Source organism: Macaca nemestrina, chromosome 11 (genome assembly GCF_043159975.1).
Source record: "Macaca nemestrina isolate mMacNem1 chromosome 11, mMacNem.hap1, whole genome shotgun sequence".
Taxonomy (NCBI): domain Eukaryota; kingdom Metazoa; phylum Chordata; class Mammalia; order Primates; family Cercopithecidae; genus Macaca; species Macaca nemestrina.
In genome coordinates, this window is record NC_092135.1 from 106,343,317 (window position 1) to 106,370,951 (window position 27,635).

Sequence of the window (27,635 nt, forward strand, 5' to 3'; positions counted from 1 at the left end):
CCGAATTCCGACAGCGGAGAGACTCGTATGCCACCTGCAGGCCGGGGAGCGGGGCGCGCTGGGGCTGCACCACCCAGAACTTTGTAACAATCTAGAGCACCACGGAATGAGTTTCCAGGTCGGCACTGAAGTTAACCGGACAGGGCGCCCCGGGCGGTGGCAGCTCGGCCGGCCCGCTGCCTGGCGCGCCCATGAGGGGCGGTAATGGAACGTGCCTTTGGCTGAAAAAAGAGTGCCCCCAGCCAGCGCGGGGTCGCCTAGGGTATTCGGCGCTGCCGAATGCAAAGGATGGAACAGTTACACAAGCAGGTCCTGCCACCACGTATGTCTCGGTCTGTAGAAACTCCATTGATTGTTTGCGTTAGAAGATAATGAATGGTATTCTTATTATTTTCTGTTTTAAGACAGGGTCTTGCTCTGTTGCCCTGGATGGAGTGCAGCGGAGCGATCACCGCTCACTGCAGCCTAGACTTCCTGGACTCAAGAGATCATCCCACCTCAGCCTTCCGAGTAGCTGGGATTACAGGTGCACACAACCACACTTAGCGAATTCTTCTTTATTGCTTTTCTTTTCTTTTTCCTTTGGTAGAGACGGGGTTTCACCATGTTGCCCGGGCTGGTCTCGAACTCCTGGGCTCAAGTGATCGGCCCTCCTCGGCCTCCCAAAGTCCTGGGATTACAAGCGTGGGCCACCATGCTCAGTCGAGGGGGATTATCTGTGATCCAATAAAGCTGGACTAGAGATGTGAAGCCTTAAAAAACGGTGGATTAAAAAAAGAATTCTGGTCTCCTCCAGAGATTGTATCTTGTGTGTTCATTGCTCTCAAAAACATGAAAATAAAGAGTGTTTTATATTGTGATCTGTAGGATAATAGCATGCTTTTATATTGCTGCCCAGAATTTAATGCTGCAATATTTATTTATTTATTTGTGAGACAGAGTCTTGCTCTGTCACCCAGGCTGGAGTGTGGTGGCGCAGTCTCGGCTCACTGCAACTCTGCCTCCTGGGTTCAAGTGATTCTCCCGTTTCAGCTTCCCAAGTAACTGGGACTACAGGTGTGCCACCATGCTAAGCTAATTTTTGTATTTAGTAGAGATGGGGTTTCACCATGTTGGCCAGGTTGGTTTCCAACTCCTGACCTCAAGTGATCTGCCTGCCTCGACCTCCGAAAGTGCTGGGATTACAGGCGTGAGCCACGGCGCCCAGCCTCCAAAATTTATTTTAAAAAATTATCTCTAACATTGAATTAGTACGTTATTCTTTGAAGATAAACTGATCTACATTGTACTACTCAAGGTGCACTTTGGACACTAGAGGGCACTGGTATTTTTCCCGAGAGAAAAGAAAAAAGCATACAGCCTGTCAACTTGGTTTTTGAGGTGGTTTAAGGGGTATTGGCAGCCAACCTCCATTTATTCCTGTAGAACTGTTTAGAGAGGTATATGAGCTTTTTGAAGGGGGCCTGCCCCTCCACACCTGTGGGTATTTCTCAGGTGGAGACGAGAGACTGAGAAAAGAAATAAAACACAGAGACAAAGTATATAGAAAGAACAGTGGGCCCAGGAGACTGGTGCTCAACGTGCGAGGACCTGCACCGGTGCTGGTCTCTGAGTTCCCTCAGTATTTATTGATGACTATTTTTACTATCTTGGTGAGGGGAGTGTGGCAGAAAAACAGGGTGATGGTGGGGAGAAGGTCAGCAGGGAAATGTGAGCAAAGGAATCTGTATCATGAATAAGTTCCAGGGAAGGCACTGTGCCTGGATGTGCACATAGGCTAGATTTATGTTTCACTTTACACAAACATCTCAGTGTAGCAAGGAGTAACAGAGAAGTATTGCTGCCAGCATATCTTGCTTCCAGCCTATCTGAGATAGGCGATTTTCTCCTATCTCAGAATAGAATGAATGGTCAGCTTTACACCAAGACATTCCATTCCCAAGGACGAGCAGGACACAGAAACCTTCTTCTTATCTCAACTGCAAAGAGGCCTCCTTCTTTCACTACTCCTCCTCAGCACAGACCCTTCACGGGTGTCGGGCTGGGGGATGTAAGGTCTTTCCTTTCCCATGAGGCCGTATCTCAGGCTATCTCAGTTGGGAGAAACCTTGGACAATACCCAGGCTTTCTTGGGCAGAGGTCCCTGCAGCTTTCCGCAGTGTGTCCCTGGTTAATAGAGAATGGAGAACGGTGATGACTTTTACCAGGCATACTGCCTGCAAACATATTGCTAACAAGGCACATCCTGCACAGCCCTAAATCCATTAAATGTTGATTCAATACAGCACATGTTTCTGTGAGCACAGGGTTGGGGTAAAGTTACAGATTAACAGCATCTCAAAGCAGAACAATTTTTCTTAGTACAGATCAAAATGGGGTTTCTTATGACTTCCATTTCTGCATAGACACAGGAATAATCTTATCTTTCTTTCTTTTCCCCACAGTTTTAATTTTCATCTTGAATCTGATGCCCTAAGACACCTGAGACTGTAGTTACTTTATATTATATCAGGTTCACATTTCTTTTTTTTTTTTTTTTTTTTTTTTTTTTTTGAGACGGAGTCTCGCTCTGTCGCCCAGGCTGGAGTGCAGTGGCCGGATCTCAGCTCACTGCAAGCTCTGCCTCCCGGGTTTACGCCATTCTCCTGCCTCAGCCTCCCGAGTAGCTGGGACTACAGGCGCCCGCCACCTCGCCCGGCTAGTTTTTTGTATTTTTTAGTAGAGACGGGGTTTCACCGTGTTAGCCAGGATGGTCTCGATATCCTGACCTCGTGATCCGCCCGTCTCGGCCTCCCAAAGTGCTGGGATTACTGGCTTGAGCCACCGCGCCCGGCTCAGGTTCACATTTCTTATTACCCCTTGCTCACTACCACAAGTAAGTGTTCATATCCATACTTGTTCCCTAAACAATGTAGGGCAGCCATAAAAATATGTCAAATATAGTACAATAAAGACATTCACTATCATTGAGAAAAATACCGTTAAAAAGTGACTAGCTATAGGATGTTATATAGAACCAAGGCAAATTTAATCATAAAACATGTTATATCACATCCTAAACACTTGCTAGAGATGGCAGCAAACTTGGCTTTAAGCCAATGTAGTAGTAAAGGTGGTAGTTACTGGAGTCTCAGCATCTAAAACAGTGTTTCCTAAGCCAGTTATGGAGGAGTTCATTTTTCACTGAAAAATTTGGCCGAGTGCAGTGGCTCAAGTCTGTAATCTCAGCACTTTGGGAGGCCAAGGCAGGAGGATTGCTTGAGGCTAGGAGTATTTAACCAGCCTAGGCAACATAAGGAGACCCTCTTTATACAAAACAAACAAACAAACAAAAATTAGGCAAGATTGCGCCTATAGTTCTAGCTACCTGGGAGGCTGAAGTGGGAGGATCACTTGAGCCCAAGAATTCAAGGCTGCAGGCTCCAGTAAGCTATAATTGCACCACTGCACTCTAACTGGGGCAACCAAGTGAGACCCTATCTCTTAAAAAAGTTATTTTTCAGATCCCTAGGATCGACATTAAAATATTGCTATAAATATGCATAAAACTAGATATATGCTTCTTATGCTGACAGCTCTTATACAACTGTAAAATACAAAAGTTTATAGATAAAATGACTGGAAAGAAAAGTAGAAAACAACATATTACCATTAATATCACTTAAATATAACAAATAACATTTAGCTGAAATTACTTTTTGAAATGTGAAGATGAAGCTCACTGGTTATGTGCACGTTTTTTTTTTTTTTTTTTTTTTTTTTTGAGACAGAGTCTTGCTCTGTTGCCCAGGCTGGAGTGCAGTGGCGCCATCTCTGCTCACTGCAAACTCCACCTCTCGGGTTCACGCCATTCTCCTGCCTTAGCCTCCTGAGTAGCTGGGACTAGAGGCGTAAGCCACCACGCCCACTAATTTTGTTTTGTACTTTTAGCAGAGACGGGGTTTCACCGTGTGAGTTAGGATGATCTCAATCTCCTGACCTCGTGATCCACTAGCCTTGGCCTCCCAAAGTGCTGGGATTATAGGCGTGAGCCACCATGGCCAGCCACGTGCACGTTCTTTTTTACATAGCTAGCCTATTTTACTGGATGACATATGATGGTTCATTTAGCCCAGCACTCTTCTCTATTTTGTTAATATTGTATATGTTGACATCATTTGTCTTTCATATAGCCGGTAAAAGAATCTGAGTATTTTAATAGTCTGGCCCCAAATACTGTTATAAACACAAATGGAAACATGGGCCATGGAATTTCTGTAAGCATTGTGGTTTTGAGACACTCATCCAGATAACGGGATTCTCATAAATATTCTAATGTGGTTGTATTTTCATTTTGATTATCTAAAAAAGGGTGAGGTGGAATGAATAGAGCTTGGTCATTGATTGTCCATGAAGATTAGGAGAGAGAGAACAGCAAAAGGGACTTCTGAATTTGGAGTTTGGGAGACCAGGTGCAGTTCAACAAGGAAGGAATATACATAGAGTCACAGATTTGATGGCCAAGATCATGGGTTAAGTTTAAGGTTTGTTAACTTTGCGATGCCATGGGACAGCAAGATGATGTCCAGGAGGCAGTTGGCCTCATCTGCAGTTCAGAAAGGGTGGACTGGAGAAAGAAATTCGGGAATCTTTAGCATGTGTTGGTAACAGTTGAAGACAGAGTATATATTATCTAGGACTTCAAAGTAAGGAGAAAAGTCAACCTCAGTGAGAACTCTGAGGGACACTTACATCTTAAAGGTCACGTAGAGGAAAAGGAGCCCCCACAAAGAGAATGAGAAGGAGTGTCTGGGGGTTAACAAAGAATCAGCAGAGCCTAATGTCATAGAAGCCAACAGACAAGAAAGTTTTCAAAAAAGAGGGAGTGTTTCAGAGAGATTAAAAAAAAAAAAGACAGGGTCTGAAAATAATGTTTGCAAAAGGAGGACATCTTGAATGCACTTTTAGTAAAAAGGTTCTATGAGGATGAAGAAGATAGAAGTGGAATGGTTCTGTGAGGATCAGAAGATAGAAGCCATACTACAGGGGACTGAAGCATGAATGGGGGGTATGGAAAGAGAGACAAGAAAACCTGTTCAAGAAGGTCGATTGTAAAGTAAAGAAAAATACTTATTTATTTATTTATTATTTTTTTTTGAGACGGAGTCTCGCTCTGTCGCCCAGGCTGGAGTGCAGTGGAGCGATCTCGGCTCACTGCAAGCTCCGCCTCCCGGGTTTACGTCATTCTCCTGCCTCAGCCTCCTGAGTAGCTGGGACTACAGGCGCCCGCCACCTCGCCCGGCTAGTTTTTTGTATTTTTTAGTAGAGACGGGGTTTCAGTGTGTTAGCCAGGATGGTCTCGATCTCCTGACCTCGTGATCCACCCGTCTCGGCCTCCCAAAGTGCTGGGATTACAGGCTGGAGCCATACTTTTTTATTTTTGATACGGAGTCTGGCTCTGTCACCCAGGCTGGAGTGCAGTGGCACGATCTTGGCTCACTGCAACCTCCACCTCCAGGGTTCAAGTGATTCTCCTGCCTCAGTCTCCCGAGCAGCTGGGATTACAGGCATGGGCCACCATCCCTGGCTAATTTTTGTATTTTTAGTAGAGATGAGGTTTCACCATATTGGCCAGGCTGGTCTCGAACTCCTGACCTCAAGTGATCTGCCCGCCTTGGCGTTCCAAAGTGTTGGGATTACAGGCGTGAGCCACCACGCCCGGTGGAAAATTGCTTTTAAAAGTCTTAGTCAACATACTATTGATGCCTATATATTTTAAAAAATAATTTGTATTGCTTCCATGTCAGTTGTGTTGGTTAGAATGGATTTGATTACATTGCTTTCGTGTCATTTGTGTTGGTTTGTATTGGATGTTTCCTTTTTGTTTCTTTAATGTATAAATGGCTGTGATAAATGTCTTTATCTTACTTTTCTAAAACACAGATCAATTCTTTGGGCCAGATTGCTAGAATGGGGATTATTGGATCATGAAGTATAAATATTTTTAAGGTGCTTAAATCCACCAAATCATTTTCTAGAGGGGAATATACCAATTTATATTTTCACACGCAGTGTAAGAGAGTGCATTTTATTGCATCCTAGCTGGAACTGAGTCTCATAATTTTTACAAACATGTCTGCATCCCTACTAAAAGGAGTTGGTGCTCCTTTGAGAGCTGATTGATTCTAGGCCTGGGGCAGGGAAAGTTCAAGATGAGTCTGCCGGGTCAAAAAGTAAGGAAGTGCTCTCAACAAATTAGGTATAGCAAGAATATGCCTCAACACAATAAAAGTTATATATGACAAACCAACAGTTAACATCATTTCAACAGTAAAAAAGAGCTTTTCCTCTACGGTCAGGAACACAACCAGGACATGCACTCTTGCCCCTTCTATTTTAACATAGTACTAGAAGTCCTAGTCAGGGCAATTAGGCAAGAGAATGAAATAAAAGGCATCCAAATTGAAAAGGAAGAAATTAAATTGTACCTGTTTGCCGATGACATGATTTTTTTTTTTTTTTTTTTTTTTTTGACAGAGTCTTACTCTGTCACCCAGGCTGGAGTGAAGCAGTGAGATCTCGGCTGACTGCAACCTCTGCCTCCCGGGTTCAAGAAATTCTCCTGCCTCAGCCTCCTGAGTAGCTGGGACTACAGGTACGCAGCACCATGCCCAGCGAATTTTTGTATTTTTAATAGAGACGGGGTTTCAGCATGTTGGCCAGGCTGGTCTCGAACTCCTGACCTCATGATCTGCCCACCTCAGCCTCCCAAAGTGCTGGCATTACAGGCGTGAGCCACCACGCCTGGCAGATGACATGATCTTATACAGAAAAACCCTAAAGATTGCACCAAAAAACTATTAGAATTAATAAAGAAATTTAGTAATGTTGTAGGATATAAAACCAGTATACAAGAATGAGTAGTGTTTCCAAACATTAACAGTGAACTATCTGAAAGAGAAATCCATAAAACAATCCTATTTGCAATAGCTACAAAAATATATTAAAATACTTAGAAATAAATACGGGCTGGGTGCGGTGGCTCACGCCTGTAATCCCAGCACTTTGGGAGGCCAAGGTGGGCGAAGCACGAGGTCAGGAGTTTGAGAGCAGCCTGGCCAGCATGGTGAAACCCTGTCTCTACTAAAAATACAAAATAAATTAGCTGGGCGTAGTGGCAGGCGCTTGCAATCCCAGCTACTCAGGAGGCTGAGGCAGGAGAATCGCTTGAACCCGGAAGGCGGAGGTTGCAGTGAGCCAAGATGGCACCACTGCACTCCAGCCCAGGCGACAGACAGAGTGAGACTCCATCTCAAAAAAAAAAAAAAAAAAGAAAAGAAAAAAAGAAATAAGTTAACATAAGTAAAAGACCCGCACACTGAAACCTATAAAACATTGATGAAAGAAACTGAAGAAGACAGAAATAAATAAGACATCTCATGTTTATGGGTTGAAAGAATATTGTTAAAATGCCCAAAGTGATTCACAGATTCAATGCAATCCCTATAAAAATTCCAATGACATTTTTCACACAGCTAGAAAAAAACCCTCTAAAATTCCTATGGAATGACAAAAGAGGATGAATAGCTAAAGAAATCTTGAGCAAAAAGAACAAAGCTAGAAGCATCATACTGCTTGATCTCAAAATATACCACAAAGCTACAGTAATCAGAACAGCATGATACTGGCAGAGAAACAGAAAAACCAACTGAACAGAATAAAGAGTCCATTAGTTAATAAATAGGATTGCTAATTTTTAAAAAAGATTAAAAAGTAAAAAACAGAATAAAGAGTCCAGAAAAAAAATCTACCCATTTACAGTCAGTTGTTCAATAAGGGACCAAGAATACACAATAGGGAAAGGATATTCTCTTCAATAAGTAGTAATGGGGAATGGGATATCCATATTCAGGAGAATGAAATTAGAGGCTTATCTCATATCATATGTAATAATCAACTCAAGTAAATTGAACACTTATGTGTACGACCTGAAACTGTAAAACTACTAGAAAAAAAGGAGGGGGAAAGCTCCATGACATTGGTCTGAGTAGTGATTTTTTAGATATGACCCCAAAAGCACAGGCTACAAAAGCCAAATCGACAAATGAGATTACATAAAACTGAAAACTTTTTACAGAGCAAGGGTTACAATCAACAGATTGAAGAGACAACAGAGAGAACAGGAGCAAATATTTGCCAGCCATACATCTGATAAAGGGATAATATCCAAAATATATAAGGAACTCAAACAACTCAATAGTAAGAAAACAATCTGATTATAAAATGGGCAAAGGATGTGAATAGACATTTCTCAAAAGAGGACATACAAATGGCCAACAGGTATATGAAAAACATGTTCAACATAATTAATCATCAGACAAATGCAAATTAAAACCATAGTGAGAGATATCACTTAATACCTATTACAATGGTTATATCAAAAAGACAAAAGATAACAAGATTGGAGAGAAAATAGAGAAAAGGAAACCCCTGCATGCTGTTGGTAGGAATGTAAATTAGTATAGCCATTATGGAAAACAGTATGGAAGTTGCCAAAAAAGTTTAAAAATAAAACTATCATGTGATCCAGTCATCCCACTACAGGGTGTATATACAAAGGAAATAAAATCACTATTTTTCCTTTATTGAAATTAAAAAAAATCTTTTTATAGAGATGGGGTCTTGCTATGTTGACCAGGCTGGTGTTGAGCTTCTGGCCTCAAGCAGTCCTCCCATCTTGGCCTCCCAAAGTGCTATGATTACAGGTGTGAGCCACTGTGCCCAGCCAAAATCACTATTTTGAAGAGGTATCTGCACTCCCATCTTTATTGCAGCATTATTCACAATAGCCAAGATATGAAATCAACCTGTGTCCCTCAATGAACAACTGAATAAAGAAAATGTGGGGCTGGGCACAGTGGCTCGTGCCTATAATCCCAGCACTTTGGGAGGCTGAGGCAGGTGGATCACGAGGTCAGGAGTTCAAGACCAGCCTGGCCAAGATGGTGAAACCCCGTCTCTACTAAAAATACAAAAATTAACCGGGTGTGGTGGCAGGCGCCTGTAATCCCAGCTACTCGGGAGGCTGAGGCAGGAGAATCAGGGTGGGGGATGGAGGGCGGAGATTGCAGTGAGCCCAGATTGTGCCACTGCACTCCAGCCTTGGTGACAGACTCCATGTCAAAAAACATAATAACAAAATAAAATGTAGTATATATATACTGTGGAACATTATTCAGCCTTAAAAATAAGGAAATTCTGTCTTTTGTGACAACATGGATGAACCTAGGGACATGATGTTAAGTGAAATAAGCCAGGCACAGAAATATACCACAAGATCTCATATATGTGGAATGTAAAAATGTTGAAGTCATAGAAGCAGTGGGTAGAATCATGGTTGCCAGGGGTAAGGGGTGGTGGAGAGAGAAAAAGAACAAAAGGTAAGATGTGCTCAAAAAGTAATGGAGGCATGTCAAATGGACTCAGGAGTCTGCTGGAAGGGGCTCACACTGGCCAAGGCAGGGACACCTGCAGCATAGAAATGAATGGTGGCAGTAATGAACTATAACATGTTGGAGAAAAATGAGTCCAAAGTCATACTAACCAATATAAAGAAAGAAAGAAAACGATGGAAAGCTATTAGTTGCAGTAAAATTCTACTAATACATATAGAGGAATAGAAGTATAACATCATCAAACAATAATTGATTCTGCAAGAATCCTAAATCTGTGCTTGAATGAAAGTTTTTGAGGAGGATATATACACAAATAATCTCTCTACAGATAAAATTCCTCTGGAATTAATTTTGGATGTCTAGTGTGAAGTGAGAATCTAAAATGATTTTTTTTCCCCAAAAACAGTAGCCCAGTTTTCAATCTCTTTTCCACAGAAAATTGAACTGTAAGCAGTTTAATACAGATATTAGATGGTAAGCTTCTTGAGGACATGGACTGTGTAATGTTCACATATATTTTTATTTTTTAGGCTAGTCAAGTGAAGCAGTGGGATATGTTCATAATTTTATCCTTAGTGCAGTGTGCTTATATAACTAACACATTGCGGATTAAATTAGGGATTAAAAAATATTTGTGGAGTGCACTTTTTTTCTTTTTTTTAAACCATAGATGGAGTTTCTACATACACTACAGTCTTCGTGGCTGGGCGATTTATTCCTTTCATATGATCTCTGTACCTATTTTATACTTCATGTAGGTTTAAGAAATATTAACATATGGTGGTAATTACGAGGGCTTTTTTTGCTTATCTTAAATTTTTTTTTTTTTAAATTTTTTTAAAGGAAGGTAGAGACTTGAGCATCTTTATGGCTGAGGAGGAAGAGTCATTGGAAAAGGGGACGTTGCAGATATGGTGCAAGCTCGCAGACAGGAGAGGGTGAATTGGGGGCCAAAAGGATTGAGCTGGGGGAAGAAGAGGCCCCGTCCTCAGTGAGATGAGGGAGAAAGGCAGACGAGGGCAGGGGTGGATGTAGGTAAATGTTGTAGTGGGGGGAATTAGGTTTGTTAAGGGTCATGCTCAGATAACTTGGGATATTTCACTTGGGTATAAAATAAGATTCTCTGCTGAGAATGATAGTCAAGGTAATGTGGGGGTTGTGGTGGTGGTCTGGCGCAGCAGTAATGAGGTATGGGAGAAGCTGACTACAGACTCCCCAGAAAGATTGCCGAAGGGCCCAGCTGAGGATGGTGACTGGGATTTGCACTGGAATCAACCTGCAGGTTTCGATGGTACTTTCCAACTCAAGGAAAACTGGCCTGGGATTTGACAAAACTCTTGAGGAAAACGACTTACAGAATTTAAAGCTGTACTTCCCTTTAGGTTTCGTCTCCTTTCCATCCTCCCCTACCAAGCCCCACAACTGCGGCGGGCATGTTTTCTGCAGTTAACCGCACTGCGCTCTTAGCAGGACAGAAATAACGAATAACGCTAGCCAAGCTGAGCAAGATAGGGCTTGGTAACTTTATTTGCATCAGTATTTGCAACACAACACCTAAATGAAAAAGTTAACTATAAAGCCAACATCATTTACTCCGGGTCAGGGAACTGTGCCATTCGCTTTAAGTGCATTTACTTAATTTCAATAAAGTATTAAGAAGTGAGTCCTTTTATTAATCCGACTTTACACACCTGAGGTCTAAGGCCTAAATAAATGAGCAATTTGTTTAAGATCATATGGCTGGTTATTGGCGGAGTCATGCAAGTCTGGAAACAGAGTCCTCGCTAACTCCGGTTCAGTGCTACACGAGTGAACTGTCTACAACAACGCAGTGACATTGAGTGCCCACAGTATCGAACACATACGGTAATCGCAGTCCAGCCAGCACCCGTGCAAAGCACCAAGCACCGATTCGGTGACCCCGCACGCGTGACGCTCACGAGCGCAGTCCCCCTGGCTTCTTCCAGGAAGGCTGAAGCGGCCTAATCTCGGCCAAAAGATCAGGACGACTCGATCCTGGCTGGACTTCTTCTGCCTGAGCATCTGATCCGAGCGTCGGGCGGGCTGGGAGGAGCCGGCCCCCGGGAAAGATTGCGGATTGGGGGACAGGAAAACAGAGGGCGGAGCCTTGGGGGGGAAGCAAGAAGCCGCAGCAACCATGTAAGCAGCTTCGCTTCTTGCCGCAACCGTCCGCGGCCTGAGGAGCCCACTGCCGGGCTCTGGGGCCGACTTCCGGGGGCTGAGCCGGTGAAGCGGTGGCTGGGGCGGGGGGCAAACGGCGCGGCCGGGGCGGGAGGCGCAGGTAAGGGAGGGGGCCTGGAGCTTAGCCCTCTCGGGCTGAGCATGGGAAGGAGGCCGGTATGGGGAGCTTCTGGGCCAGAACTGAGGTGAAGGTGAGAACCGGCGTTCCACAGCTGGGGGCTAGGGCCTGGCTGCTGCTGAACAAGGAAGGGCACAGAACCTGGCTTTAGAACGAGCTCGTCCTGCCGTTTACCCGCCTGGCGAGTGGGGACGGAAGCCGGGTGGGGCCCTTGAGATTTCCTTGGAAACATTTGAAGTTCCTTTGCCTCTTTCTCGACCCTTACGCCTGAACTTATTTAGGAGGGAAAGAGTCCAGTTGTTTTTCCCTCTGAGTGCATGAGTTTTCAGTTTGTTAGAGGTGCATCCGTAGGCTGGAAAAGAAAGTTCATGAGCTGCAGAAGCGATACCAACCGTGGGGTTCAAATGTGTGTTTGTCTTAAATGCTTGCCTTTGCTATTTGAGACGATTCCATTTTAACTTAGGTTTCGGAGTCTCTTGAGGAGGCTTATTCCCAATTAGCGTTTATCCTTTGCTTAGAATGTTCCCAACAAAAGGATGAGAATGGAATGTGTTGGAAACTTTTAGGACTTAGGGGTTTTCTGCCCAATCAGAGGTTATTCCTGAGACAGTCAAGAAATAAGTGATAGAATTTTGTATAAAGCAAGTTATTCGTGTGTATGTAATGTGTATATATCATTCATTAGTATTGACGCAGTGCATCCTGTGTCCAAAAATATGTCCCATGTTGACAATAGAGGTAGTCGCTTGGTACGGTGTACTTATTTCTGATTTATTGGAGTCCCTTTTTTTTGGCACTCCAAAACTCCCACTCTGTCAGTATTCTTACAAAAAATGTTCTTTCTTTCTTTATTTTGCGTTGGTGACAAAGATTGTGTAGGTTAAATCTCTTCTGTGGAGCAAAACTAATTTCCTATGTTCTCCCTTTTTCTGCTTTGTGGATCGTGCTCTGGTTTTCCTTTAGGCGTGTTGGTCAAAAATGTAACAAGAAATCTTTGTTGATAGAAGCTAACATTTCCAATATTAAACTTTCCTAAATTACTAAATCTCCAGTTTTTTTTTTTTTTTTTTTTTTTTTTGACACAGTCTCGCTGTGTCCCCCAGGTTGGAGTGCAGTGGCGCGATCTCGACCGACTGCAACCTCTGCCTTCCCGGGTTCAAGCGATTCTTCTGCCTCAGCCTCCTGAGTAGCTAGATTACAGGCGCGCGACACAACACTCGGCTAATTTTTGTATTTTTGGTAGAGACGGGATTTCACCGTGTTAGCTAAGCTGGTTTCGAATTCCTGACCTCAGGCGATTCATCCACCTCAGCCTCCCAAGGTGTTGGGATTATAGGCGTGAACCACCGGGCCGGGGGTCTCCCTCCCTCGCCCAGGCTGGAGTGAAGTGGTGCCATCTCGGTTTACTGCAATCTCTGCCTCCCAGGCTCAAGGGATTCTCCTGCCTCGGCCTCCCAAAGTGCGGGGATCACAGGTGTGAGCCGCCAGGTCCGGCCTTTACTGATTGGCCTCTCATAGTTTGTAGGAGGTCTGCATATATTAGTAGCCTTAATTAGAAAGAGTAAAATATTGATGATGTATCAGAAGGCTTTGGGTAGGTAGGTTAATAGGACTGATTACCTCTCAGGAAGGAGTCCTAATTTATATTTTAAAGCGTTGTTAAGCTGCTAAAGAGTGAGAGTTGTAAGATAATTTTTTCAGGGCCCTGGTGTCATTATGTAATTATTAGGGTTAACTACATGATTGGGTTTATATTTCAGCGACTACACTTGCTAAGTGTTTTCATGGGAATTTTTATCTTTTTATTTCCAAAGCCAAGTATAATTTTTGTGTAGATAACCTTTAGAAGTAGTTCTAAGATTCTTTAGGTGGAATGCCATCTCTGCTTCTGATGTTACTTGTGTTAAAGCAGAATGTAGGCTGTTTTCCGGGGGTGGTTGTTACGGCCATCACATTATTGTTTCTCTCCAGTGCTCTTTTTTTTGTTTTCTAAATAAAATAGAGATGAAGTCTTGCTATGTTGACGAGGCTGGTCTGGAACTCTTGGCCTCAAGCGATCCTCCCATCTCAGCCTCCCAAAGTGCTGGGATTACAGGTATGAGGCCACAGTGCCTGGCCTCCTTTTTTTTTTTTTTTTTTTTAAATAAAGAACCGCAAACTTTTTTTTGAGTGTATAGTTGATCAGTCATCAGCTTACTGCCCAACACTTTTTGCTGAATTGTCATGACACTTCAGAAGGATTGTTGATGATTATTCTCAATGGAAGATGCTAGAAACTTTCCTTCCCCTTCTTCTTCCTTTCTCCTTCCTCTTTCCTTCCCCTTCCTCTTCCTCTTTTTCTTTTCCCTCCCCCACAAATAAACATGTATTGCCAAATTCTGTTTAAGTCAGTGGTTTCCTTTCTGCCTTAATTTGTTAATTAAATTATTGATCAGACAGAGCCTTAAGTAGAGAATGCGGATAGGTTAAAAGGAAAGTGTGAAGAGCTACAAAAGTAATTTTGATGTAATACTTTTGGGGTGAGACTTGGGGTATAGTGATAGTTCTACTACTGTCTGACCCCCAAGAAAGTTGTTTTAGGTTCAGTGAACCTTGGTTGCCTCAAAGGTAAAATGTAATAAAGCCAGCTGTGTGTGCCTTCCAGGATTGTAAGAAGAAAATGAGATGGTAGATACGATTTTGAATGTGAAAAGCATTTTACCACGACTGTAATGTCGTCTTTGTAAAGTGGAGACTAGATTATAAACTATAGTATATATATTGTTTTCTCCAAGGGAAGAACTTTGTCTTTATTTTGAAACAATAGGTAGCCTCCTGGTGGTTGGAACATGCTTCTGCCTGCGGGGGCCCAGTGTCTGGGCCCCAGGGATCTACAGAGCTCAGTAGGCTTACCATGTGTTTCAGGAAGGCCTCGTAGTGTTTCAGGAAGGCCTCCTCGTTGATGCTGTCCTCATGTCCTGCCAGAACAGTCTCCATCTCCTCCTCAGCCATCTTCTCTCCCAGGGTGATGAGGACTTGTCTGAGCTCTGCTCCCGTGACTTTGCTATTCCCCTCCTTGTCAAACACATGAAGCCCCTCCAAGTAGTCCTCATACGTGCCTTGGTTCCGGTTCTTGGCTGTCACCTGGAGCATGGGCAGGAAAGTCTCGACGTCCACATGCTGGGACTTCAGCTCATCACTCTTGGGGTTCTCAAGGAACTTGAGCACCTTGGCATTGGTGGGGTTTTGGCCCAGGGCCCGCATCATGTCCCCAAACTGGCTGTACAGGATCTTGCCAGCCCCCACTCAGTTAAACAGCTTGAAGGCCGCCTTGAACTCCTCCAGGTGGTCCTTGTTAAACTTGATCATCACTTTGGAGAGATCGACTGGGGGCTCCTGGATTTTCTCAGGGGCCTGGGGATGGGGTAGCTGGCTCAGCTTTGGTCTTGGCTGGAGGGGCTCATGCTGCTGCTGGCTTGGCAGCTGCTTTGGAGATGGAGAGCCCTGCTGGTTCCTCCCCAGAATATCCTTGGGAGGCATGATGTCTGCTGGCCAAACGACAGTGTGTGGATGGGGGCACCCATCTCCTGCGGGGTCCATGTCTGGGCCAGACTACGGTGTTTTTTTTTTTTTTTTTTTTTTTGTAGACGGAGTGTTGCTCTTGTTGCCCAGGCTGGAGTGCAGTGGTATGATCTTGGCTCGCTGCAACCTCCAACTCCTGGGTTCAAGTGATTCTTCTGCGTCAGCCTCCTGAGTAACTGTGATTACAGGCACCTGCCACCATGTCCAGCTAATTTTTGTATTTTTGGTAGAGGTGGGGTTTTACCATGTTGCCCAGGCTGGTTTCGAACTCCTGACTTCAGGTGATCCGCCCACGTTGGTCTCCCAAAGTGCTGGGATTATAGGTGTGAGCCACCGTGCCCAGCCCAGTCTACAGTATGTTAATGATTTGAGTTATCCATGGTTCTTCTCTTTGAAATATGAATCAATATGGCAGAAAATAGTACTTTTCTGTAACTTTCATCTGGTGATGTGGTTAGCTTTATTGCTTTGGTTGAAATGTGGTTTTTTGGTTATTGAGAAAAAAAGCCCTTTAAGAAGATCTTCTTCTTAATGTCTCTATGAATTGAAGCTTAAAGGGAGGAAAAACCACAGGTTCATGTGTTTAGGAGCAAAGATAGTGGGGAACAACTTGTTGATTTGAATGAAGTGTAGCTTGAGGTAATTGTTAAAGTTTTGTAGAAATGTCATTAAAGGATGACTTTCATGTCCTTGTTTTAGAAATATAATGATTTTTATATTATTTTTTAAAATGTAAAAGTTGAGACCAGGCATGGTGGCTCGTGCCTGTAATCCCAGCACTTTGGGAGGCTGAGGCAGGTGGAGCACCTGAGATCAGGAGTTCAAGACCAGCCTGGCCAACATGGTGAAACCCCTTCCCTACTGAAAATACAAAAAATTAGCTGGACGTGGTGATGCGCGCCTGTAGTCCCAGCTATTCAGGAGGCTCAGGTGAGAGGATCACTTGAACCTGGGAGGCAGAGCTTGCAGTGAGCCAAGATCACACTACTGTACTCCAGCCTAGGCGACAGAGCAAGACTGCATCTCAAAAAAAAAAAAAAAGTTGAGGCCGGGAGGTGGCTCAAGCCTGTAATCCCAGCACTTTGGGAGGCCAAGATGGGCGGATCACAAGGTCAGGAGATCGAGACCATCCTGGCTAACACGATGAAACCCCGTCTCTACTAAAAAATACAAAAAAAACTAGCTGGGCGAGGTGGCGGGCGCCTGTAGTCCCAGCTACTCGGGAGGCTGAGGCAGGAGAACGGCATAAACCCGGGAGGCGGAGCTTGCAGTGAGCTGAGATCTGGCCACTGCACTCCAGCCTGGGCGACAGAGCGAGACTCCGTCTCAAAAAAAAAAAAAAAGTTGAAATAAGTAAAATAAGACTGAAGAATTTATATGTGTGTTGTATAACTAGCTTCCCCCCATAACTTTAAAAAGCAGTTGTGTATCCCTTCTTCCGAAACATGTTAAAATGAAAGAGATAGAAATGATGTGAAAATGCTTATTTTTCTTTCTGCCTGCTCACATTAATGCTTTACCTCGAAATTGTTATTAATTTAAATATTTTCTGTAATTTGAATAGTAATGTTTAAAATTGAGTTGGCTATCAGATCATAGTTTTAGATGATTGAGGCTCTTATGATTTAGACAGCAGTGTTTTCAGTCCTTTGGAATATATGAAGCTAGATTTATTTACTGTTTGTTTTCATAGATCTGAATTTTCACAGAATAGGATTTTCTAGATATTGGGATGCTGTTTGGAATCAACTTTTGAGCTTCCTGAGGAACTTAGATCTTTCGCTTGTTTCTTTTGTTTTTCAGACTCATGAAATGGCCACAGATGATAAGACGTCCCCAACACTGGACTCTGCTAATGATTTGCCTCGATCTCCTACTAGTCCTTCTCATCTCACACACTTTAAACCTTTGACTCCTGATCAAGATGAGCCCCCTTTTAAATCAGCTTATAGTTCTTTTGTAAATCTCTTTCGTTTTAACAAAGGTAAGACATATTAAATATGAGAGGTTTGATTCAGGTTTGATTCTTTGAAATACTCCTTTGTCTCTATTAGCTCACCATGATCATATAGTGGTCAGTAGTCTGTTCAGCTTTAATGTTGGGTCTGTAAGAAAGTGAAATATTAACAAGCTGATAGCTTTAATCGTAGGTCACCAGGTTTTACTGCTGAAGAGAAAGCTAGAATTTTCACTGTAATATCATTAATTATTGGTAACTAAAGGTCTGGATTAAAAACTACATGTTAGGCTGGGTGTGGTGGCTCACACCTGTAATCCCAGCTCTTTGGGAGGCTGAGGTGGACAGATCACGAGGTCAGGAGATCCAGACCATCCTGGCTAACATGGTGAAACCCTGTCTCTACTAAAAATACAAAAAAATTAGCCAGGCATGGTGGCGGGCGCCTGTAGCCCCAGCTACTCTGGAGCCTGAGGCAGGAGAATGGCATGAACCCGGGAGGCGGAGCTTGCAGTGAGCTGAGATCGCGCCACTGCACTCCAGCCTGGGAGACAGAGCGAGACTCCGTTTCAAGAAAAAATAATAAAATAAAAAACTAAATGTTAAAGGAGGTTTCTTTTAATAGAGAAAGTAGTCGTCTCTTTTTGTTGTTCTTGTTTTCTCTCTCTCTCTTTTTTTTTTTTTTTGAGACAGATTCGCGCTCTGTTGCCCAGGTTGGAGTGTAGTGGTGCCATCTCGGCTCACTGCGAGCTCCGCCTCCCAGGTTCACGCCATTCTCCTGCCTCAGCCTCCCTAGTAGCTGGGACTACAGGCGCCTGCCAACACGCCCGGCTAATTTTTTGTTTTTTTTAGTAGAGACAGGGTTTCACCATGTTAGCCAGGATGGTCTCGATCTCCTGACCTCGTGATCCACCCGCCTCGGCCTCCCAAAGTGTTGGGATTACAGGCGTGAGCCACTGCGCCTGGCCCTTTTTTTGTTAATATACTTCAAATTAGTTCATAGAATGGACTTTGTTCTTTTGGGGGTTAATAGCTAAAATATTTAAAGCAATGAAACTAAAAGGAACAGTACGCAGGAGGAAAGGTTTATACTTTTCAAAAACTGGAAGCTGTCATTAGGATTCTTGTTGACTTAAAACTGTTAGACTAAGGTGTACATGTAATGACATCAAATGAAAAGATACTTTTAAAATGAGCTCTTTTTAAGTAATATGTCTTTTATTTGGAACAAGAATTAAAAAAAGCATGGCCTATGTCATTTGTCTTTCGTTTGTCTGTATTACTTGAAGTATGTTAGAAAGTAATTCTTGTAAAGCATTTGGGGAGGTTAATAGTATTAATTAGCTCAGTAGAACCTTTAATAATATTAACTGGATTTTATTTATGATCATGTTTAAAGTGCTATGAAAACCCTTTAGTACATTTTTAAGACAATATTTAAAAAAATAAACTATTTTTTAGAAGAGTTTTAGATTTATAGAAAAATTGGGAAGATAGAATTTCCATATACTCCCATACCCAGTTTTCCTTATATAAACATTTTACATTAGTCTGGTACATTTGTTACAATTAATGAACTATTATTGATAGATTATTAACTAAATTACATATTTTATTAGATTTCTTGAGTTTTTACCACTTGTTCTTTTTGTGTTCCAGGATCCTGTTTATCATACCACGTTACACTGAGTTGTCATAAGGCAATAAAATTTTTATTTATTTAGCAAATGTTTATTGGGTGCCTCCTTTGTGCTGGAAACTGTTTTAATAGTGTAAGGGATCTGTCACATAAACAGACCCCAAAAATCCCTGCCTTCATATGAAGCTTATATTTTGTTTCCTTTAATGTGCATAAGAAATTTCTAATGAAAAGTGAAACAAATAGAAGATCATATATACCAAGGGTGTGATTATTGGCCTGTAATTTTGCCCCCTTCTTTGAATTTTCTTTTTTTAAAATCTAGGCTGGGCACAGTAGCCTTTGCCTGTAATTTCAGCACTTTGGGATGCTGAGGTGGGAGGATTGCTTGAGGCCAGGAGTTCAATACCAGTCTGGGAAACATGGGGAGACCTGCCTGTATTTAAAATTAAATACATGAAAAAGAAAAAAAAATTTTTTAGTTATGCATATAATACACTTATACATTGTTGCCTGAAAATTTCATCTACTTCCTTCTCATTGCTGAACTCTTAATTTTAGTTTTTTAAGTAATGCCAAGTGTTCCCTTGCTACAGAGAGAGCAGAAGGAGGCCAGGGAGAACAGCAGCCTTTGAGTGGAAGTTGGACCAGCCCTCAGCTCCCTTCAAGGACACAGTCTGTTAGGTCACCCACACCTTATAAAAAACAGCTTAATGAGGAACTCCAGCGACGCTCTTCAGCATTAGGTAAAATAGTGTTCTTATTTCATTCCCTTCTATATGCTAGATTTTTCCACAGTCATTGTGTTTCCTAGGTTGTTTATAGCAGGACTTAACTTTCCTGCTATTTGGAGTAGTCAGGTACTATTTGGAATAGTCAGGTATCGTTCAGAGTAAATAAAACTGTTACCTAGGTAGTGAAAGAATTTATTGGCACCTGAAAAAATTCTTAAACGTCTCATTAAACTTTAATTTAGGCAAGGCACAGATCTCTTGACTATTTTTTGATTAATTACTTGCTTGGGTTTCAGCAGAGAACAGTTTGCAACATCCCCAGGAGAACACAGGTTAGTTTCCACTTTGTGAATGAATTTTGCATATGTTCTTGGGATGCTAGTGAAATGTGATATGCATGCCTCTGGCTGCAGAACTCTGTCAACTCCATTAGTGGGCTGCCACTTGCTCTTGGCCTTGTGTCCTTGTTGGGGTGCAAACTGTCAATGTGGCTGAATAAGCTGAGCTCCTCTCATCTGTCTGTTTTCCATTCTGGTCTACTACACAGTCATCTTCATTTTCATGCTCTTCTGATGAGTATGGGCTGGGGACTGGTGTCAGAATTGAGAGATTAGAGAAAGAGAGGTGGTTTATGTTTTATTTCTGTCAGATTTTTCAACTTGGTGGAGTGGTTTGCCCAAGTCAAGGTGACAAAAGAAAGGAAGTGGGAGGTGGCATGGTAGAGAGGAAGGGATGCAGCATTGGGAATTAGATGCCCCTGAACACCAGATCCCGTCTGGTCTGGCTGGTCTTCCCCCAGGTAATGGTGGTTGGCAGACGGATAGTTTATTGTGAGTTCAGACTTGGTCAGCCAGAGCAAAGATAAACCAAGCAAAAGAAGAGTTTCTACCCAAGGACTGGCACAGAGCTGGCTGCATCACCTGCACAGGTTTTCTAGGGCAGTGAGCCTCAGCCAGGGTTACATCAGCCATTTGGAGGGAAGAATCAGAAGATGGAGAGTGGGAGAGGGAGAAAGGAGCTCTCCTTTTGTTCTACATAATCTCTATTTTAACTTTTAGCCTCAGTAAACTCTCCTTAGCTCTTGAGTCTGACCCACAACAACACTCTTTTTGTTGAGGGAGCTCTTTTGACTCAATCCCGTGCTGAATTGAGTGTAGGATTTGTTTTACCTAAAACCAAGTTAGACTAGAAAGTAATCTTTTAGGAGTTACAAATTGGCAGCCTGCCAAACCTTGCCATTGGTGTTATGATCAACTTGAACTTTAATATCTCCAGGTGGAGCCTTTAATGTCTAGTTTCTTTATTGTTCTTTCTCAAGTCTACTTGATTATTTGATTCTATCTTGAAGGCATTTGAGCTTCAGAAGCCTGGTGTTGTTTGGCCAACCACGTTCTTTTCCCTATTAAAAGGGCTGTAATTCTACCATTTGCTAGCTTTCTGACCTTAGGAAAGTTTTTTAATTTTCTAATGTTCATTTTGCAAGAGAAGCAGCTAAGGCTATTTGCCTAAGGGCATAAAGCTAGACCAGATTTTCTCTCTGGGTCTCTTTCATCTTCAGCCAACATCTGTGATTCTCTTGGTTCCAAGAAGGGTCTCATTCATCCTTTTTCAGTGGATGATGCTATTAATAGTTTCTTATATTCCTAATTGGCTAAATGCAAGGGACTTAACAAGTTGTTGCCTGCTGCTCAGGAGCACAGCCATTATGTTTCCAGTAGCTTCATCTGTCTCCTTTTTCAACTTGTATATCATGGAGAGTTGCTTTTTGTTTTGAGACTCAAGTTTAGTTATTCTAATACAGTAGCAACACATCTGAGGTATGTGCTAAAACTAAGATATAACTTTATAGAAAGATAGAAGTTTCCAGAGTTTTCTAAAATAGGTACAATTTTGATAGTTACTTCAGTGATTACATTATCTTGGGAAATGCTTTGTAAACTTTAGATCCCAACCTCTCATTTCTTTGTAATTCTTTTTTTCCCCACCCAGCCAAAACAACACCTATCTAGCAAATGGTGAATCTGAGGAAGATTCACAGTGGGGTATTTTCCAGCTTACTTTGCCATAGGTTATCAGGTTGATGGGTTTAAGCTAATAGGATGTTCATCCTTTTTGTCAAACTATCTTCGCTTCATCCTTAGGTTTTGTAACTGCTAGAAATAGGCAGAAACTTCAGTTGTAACTTTGGTCTACATTAAGGAAATAATAGGTGACAGCTTTGGTGGGCATATCCTATTTTGGCTATGAGGCTGGAATTTGGGCTTATTAGTGATAGATTTGGTTCAGTATTGCTATGTCAGGTATAAATGATCCTTTCCAATTTGGAGCTGCAGGGTTGGGGAACTGACAGGGAGGGATAAGATTGGAGTTTTAGCAATTTTCTGGCAGTTTTAATATGCTTGGACATAGGTCAAGTTTTACCATGGCAAAATTTACCATCCTGGGTGTTGTGAAGTCTGTCAGAATCTTTGAAGGCTGAGCTATTAAACTTCTTTCTGACCATCTTCTGCATGAGACTTTGGATATATGGTCTGCAGACAGAACTGAACTGTTTGATCCTACTGCTTACCTGTTTGACTTTAGAGAACAAGCTCAGTTAACCCTCCCTGATTGCTTTTTCTTCTGCTAAATTTCTAGCAAGCATTTATTATAGGTTGGACCAAAGGGCTTAAGAAGTCATTAATGAATTTTGGACCATTTAAGAGATGTTCCCATTTCAGGCCTGAAAACCATCAATGGTCTTAGACAATGCTTGTCTTAGGTAGCCTTTACTTGTTTGTAAAAGAGCATTTTACATGAGAAGAAATACTTCTAGTAGCCTCTTACCCTTGTAAAGACTTGTTTTAACTCTCAATTCATATAACTGAAAGGGAGAACATAATTATATGCTAACCATAAGAGGCAGTTTCCATCACATATATACCTTGTTGTATATAGATACTAGGGACTGTTAACAAGGTTGCTTTTTTTTTTAATCCAACTCAGACACAAGAAGGAAAGCAGAACCTACCTTTGGAGGTCATGACCCTCGTACAGCTGTTCAGCTTCGAAGCCTCAGCACAGTATTAAAACGCCTCAAGGAAATCATGGAGGGGAAAAGCCAGGTACTGTCTAGAGGCTTTGGAAGATTACTTATTAAGCGCTTATGGGGATCATGCCATACCTAATGAAAATGGCATTAATGCCACTGAAAGAAGGTTTAATTAGTGCTTCCTCCAGCTGTGAGCACCCTATTTTTATACATAAGTTCTTAATTTTATTGTAGTCTAATTTATCAGTTTCTTCCCTTTATGCTTAGTGCTTTTTGTGTTCTGTTTAAGAAGTGTTTATCTAGCTCAGGGCAGTAGATATTCTCCTATGGTTTCTTCAAAAAGGTTTATTATTTCTGTCAAGTATAGGGGTCAGGCTTCCATTATTCCTCATGGATGTCCAGTTGGATATAGTATCATTGTTTTTGAAAAGACCATCTTCCACTGATTGCATTATAAATTTCACCGTAAGTCCATATATGTGTGAGGGTGTGTCAGGGCTCTCTTTTTCTGTTCCATACCTTTATTTTTTTCTATCCTTGTACCAGTACCCTGTCTAAAATTATTGTAGCATTAGAATAAGTCTTGATGGCTGGTAATATTAAGTCCTTCAATTTGTTCTTCTTCAAGATTGTCTTGGTTATTTTGACCTTTTGTATTCCCATGTGAATTTTTGAATTAGTTTGTTTTCTGCAAAAGAACGCTTTGAGGATTTCATTTGCCATTGCTTATTAATAATCAGTATTTTCAAGAAGCCTTCACACATTTTTATTGTTATAGGATAGTGACCTGAAACAATACTGGATGCCAGATAGCCAATGTAAAGAGTGCTATGACTGTAGTGAGAAATTTACAACCTTTAGGCGCAGACACCATTGCCGACTATGTGGGCAGATTTTCTGCAGTCGTTGCTGTAATCAAGAAATCCCTGGAAAATTTATGGGCTATACAGGTAAATGCATTTTATTGCCAGTTTACAATTTTTAAAGGTCATAACTATAAAACACTTATAATACAGGATAGTGTTAAGCCAATTTTCATTTTGGGCTTTATGTGTAAGACATGGGGACACAAAGGTGAGGGAGACACAGCTTTGCTTTTAAGAACTTTACTATTGAATCATAGAGTAGATGGGACTTATCATAAATAACCAGAGTAAAAGTGTATTTATTGTAGATGCTAGCAAAAAAACTATAGGAACATTAAAATTTATTAGACAAGATCGTTAGAGTAGATTACTAATTTAAATCACAATGAGAGTTTTCATTTTACCAAGTACAGATCTTCCTTGACGTTACATGACACTGTGCTTTGGCAGTGAATTGTGTCTTACTCACATTCTTCCATACTCAGATTCTTCCATAAGGAGCATAGTCAGATTTCAGCAGTACAGAAAATTTAAGTTATTTGTTGAAAGAGAAAAAAACTGAACAATGGTGTATTGATTTATATAGTGATTTGGGAGTGGAAGGTAGGCAGAAATTACCTGAAAAAGAACACTCCTGACATCTCTCTCATGTTATTTTTGTTATTGTGAAGATCTTTCTGTCCGCTCATTATTTTTAACAGCTAAACTACTACAGAGTTCAGAATCCCATTATCTATCAAGAACCCCATTAGCTTTTACAGCAGCTTTTTTGTTTGAAAATTATTTGTATTTCTTTTTTTTTTTTTTTTTGGTGATAATTTCAACTTTTATTTTAGATTCATGTTTGTTACATGGGTATATTTAGTGATGCTGAGATTTTGCATATGATTGATCCTGTCACCCAGGTAGTGGGCATGGTATCCAGTAGTTAGTTTTTCAAATCTTGCTCCTCTTCCTCCCTCCCTGCTCTAGTAGTCCCCTTGTCTATTGTTGCCATCTTTATGTCCTTATGTACTCAGTGTTTAGCTCCCACTTGTAAGTGAGAGCTTGTGGCTTTTGGTTTTCTGTTCCTGTGTTAATTTACTTAGGATAATGGCCTCCAGCTGCATCCATGTTGCTACAAAGGACATAATTTTTTTTTTATGGCTGCATAGTATTCCATAGTCTATATATACCACATTTTCTTTATCCATTTCACCATTGGTGCACCCAGGTTGATTGTGTCTTTGCTATTATAAAAAGTGTTACAATGAACATACGAGTGCATATGTCTTTTTGGTAGAATTATTTATTCTCCTTTGGATATATACCCAGTAGTGGGATTCCTGAGTCGAATGGTAGTAGTTCTGTTTTAAGCTCTTTGAGAAATCTTCCAACTATCTTCCACAGTGGCTGAAATAACTTACATTCACATCAGCAGTGTATAAGCGTTCTCTTTTCTCTGCAGCTTTACCAGCATTCGTTTTTTGGCTGTTTAATAACAGCTCTTCTGACTGGTGTGAGATGGTATCTTATTGTGGTTTTGATTTACATTTCACTAATGATTAGTGATGTGGAGCATTTTTTCATGTTTGTTGGCCGCTTGTAGATCTTTTTTAAAGAAGTGTCTGTTCGTGTCTTTTGCCCAATTTTTAATGGGGTCATTTGTTTTTTACTTGTTGAATTATGTTTCTTATATATTCTGGATATTAGATCTTTGTCAGATGCATAGTTTGCAAGTATATTCTCCTCTTTTGTGGCTTGTGTGTTTACTCTGTTGATAGTTTCTTTTACCGTGCAGAAGCACTGTAGTTTAATTAGGTCCCACATGTCAATTTTTGTTTTTGTTCCAATTGCTTTTGAGGACTTAGTCATAAGTTGTTTCCCAAGGCTGATGTCCAGAATCCTGCTTCATAGGTTTTCTTCTAGGACTTTCATAGTTTGAGGTCTTACATTTAAATCTTTAATCCATCTTGAATTAATTTTCATATATGGTGAAACATAGGGGCCAGTTTTATTCTTCTGCATATGGCTAGCCAGCTATCCCAGTGCCATTTATTGAATAGGGAGTCCTTTCCCTGTTGTTCATTTTTGTTGACTTTGTTGAAGATCAAATGTCTGTAAGTGTGTGGTTTTATTTCTGGGTTCTTTGTTCTGTTCCATTGGCTTATGTGCCTGTTTTTGTACCAGTACCATGCTGTTTTTGTTACTGTAGCCTATTCCTATGAAACTACCAATGCCATTTTTCATAGAATTAGAAAAACTATTCTAAAATTCATATAGAACCAAAAAAGAGCCTGAATAGTCAAAACAACTGTAAGCAAAAAGAACAAGTCAGGAGGCATCACATTTCCTGACTTCAAATTGTACTCTAAGGCTACAGTGACCATGATTACAGTTTTTAAAATACTTTTTTTTTTTTTTTTTTTTTACCTTTAGTTTCTTCCTACCTCGAATTCATATTTCATATCCTAGTCAGCATTCTTTGTAAAATGCTAATTTGATCATGTCAGGGTATTTCCCTGCATAGTACTCTTTCAGTGCTCCCATTGCCCTCAGGATAAAACGTTTCTTGTTAATATGGTTGGTATGTTAGCTTTCTAGGGCTGCCATAACAAAGTACCACAGGCTGAGTGGCTTAGAGCAACAGAAATGTATGTCTCGTAGTTCTAGAGGCCAGAAGTACCAAAATACAGATCAGGGAACAAATGTAGGGATTCTCCTGGTTGTCTGTTCTATCTCTATATTCTAGAACTGGGGAAATAACCATAGAGTGAGTCTGGGGACTCACTAAACTCACAGTGAGATAGACCTGAGCTAAAGCTCCACTGATCACCTGACCTCTGTAAGTCTCTACTCTGACAGGCAGACCAGAGTGATGTTTTGGGTCTCCTGAAATTAGTGTCAGTTGAGAGTGAGTGGCTAATAACCCCTGAAAAATTTCATTATTTCCTTTTCCTCAGTGTCCAGTTGCCTTGGTACAAGCATAGGTCTCTTTGGGGATGGCTGGTAGAAAGATTAACAGTGTACATTTCTGGCAGTGTAGTGGGGTTCTTCTTCAGAATGAAGAAGAGTTCTGTATCATCGGTAAATGGTAAATCGGTAAATGGCTCAAGTCTGGGAATTGATTGAAGGATCATATGACTCTGTTTTCATTATTCAAGTTGGACTTACAGCTGCTTGATGTAGTTATTTCCATTATACAAATCAAGTAAGAATTTTGTTGACTGCCCATCTACTTCACTTGTGAAGACATTATGATCAACTAGCCAATGCCATAAATCTCTTAATCTATTCTGATTACTGCTTTGATTCTGATGTCTATTACAGTAACCATGCCCACCTTGTCTTTGGCGATTAAAGTGCTGCCTATTGGCCCTGCCACCCTGGGATCCAGTGATCCCCATTGCATTTAGGTTTCCTGACCCAGTAGTATTAGTTCCTTTTGTAATTTCTGATCTACAAAGAAGAGCAACCACAGAGCTCTTTAAGGATGCTGGGCCTCCCCTCACAAATTTATTTCTCATAGTCGTGGTTGAAAGGTATGTCCTCCTTGGGTGAGTCAGCAAGTCTTACATGGTAAAACTACTTTTAATGTTTCAATCTTCCCTAACCTTTGGATGCCTTCCTCTATAATATAATAGGTCATTTCTGACATTTCAGCCCCATTTAGTGTAAGCCACCTTTTGGTCTGTGTTTCAGCCAGTCATCTAAACAGACTGTTGGAGACCCTTTTAACCCCTTGAGCTGCGACAATAAATATAGAATCTGCTTAGTGGGCCCATATCAGTAAATTCAGCTTGATCCAACTTTGCCATTCTTTCCACTGTTATCCCATACCTTCATTATCCATTCCCACGTGTATTTCCTTGCTTTTTATCTGTATAAATTGGAAAAATCATGTAGTTCTTCTGGAGTGCAGTGCACCTTCCCATGGGTCACAGTTTGTATCTCACCTTTCAGGGTCTGCCTGAGCTTGAGTTTCTTTATAGGTCTGGTAGCAAAGAGGAGTAGTAGGAGTAGATCCTGAGTAAAATTAGCAGTGTCTTGCAAGGCAGCTAACTCAGGGGAGGTCATTACAGACTGTCTGATCAAAGCCAGGTTAATCTCCTCA

The 27,635-nt window shown here is 41.5% G+C and overlaps 1 protein-coding gene across 16 annotated transcripts in view; it reads left to right on the top strand.

Annotated features, from left to right (window-relative positions):
- Positions 1 to 175: 175 nt before the first annotated feature.
- LOC105467990 (phosphoinositide kinase, FYVE-type zinc finger containing) overlaps positions 176 to 27,635 on the top strand; it is a 102,028-nt gene continuing 74,568 nt past the window's right edge. For 3 of the 16 annotated variants that reach the window (XM_011717853.2, XM_024788569.2, XM_011717856.2), the window contains exons 1-5: positions 17,119 to 17,299; positions 19,508 to 19,657; positions 19,942 to 19,977; positions 22,631 to 22,749; positions 23,455 to 23,626. In XM_011717853.2, the coding sequence (XP_011716155.2) occupies positions 17,128 to 17,299; positions 19,508 to 19,657; positions 19,942 to 19,977; positions 22,631 to 22,749; positions 23,455 to 23,626 (649 nt within the window). In that variant the 5' untranslated portion in view covers positions 17,119 to 17,127. Of the gene's footprint in view, positions 333 to 9,410; positions 9,420 to 11,301; positions 11,737 to 11,784; positions 12,161 to 17,118; positions 17,300 to 19,507; positions 19,658 to 19,941; positions 19,978 to 22,630; positions 22,750 to 23,454; positions 23,627 to 27,635 lie in introns of those variants that run through there. The other 13 variants (XM_024788568.2, XM_011717854.2, XM_024788571.2 and 10 more) reach the window with 12 other exon arrangements.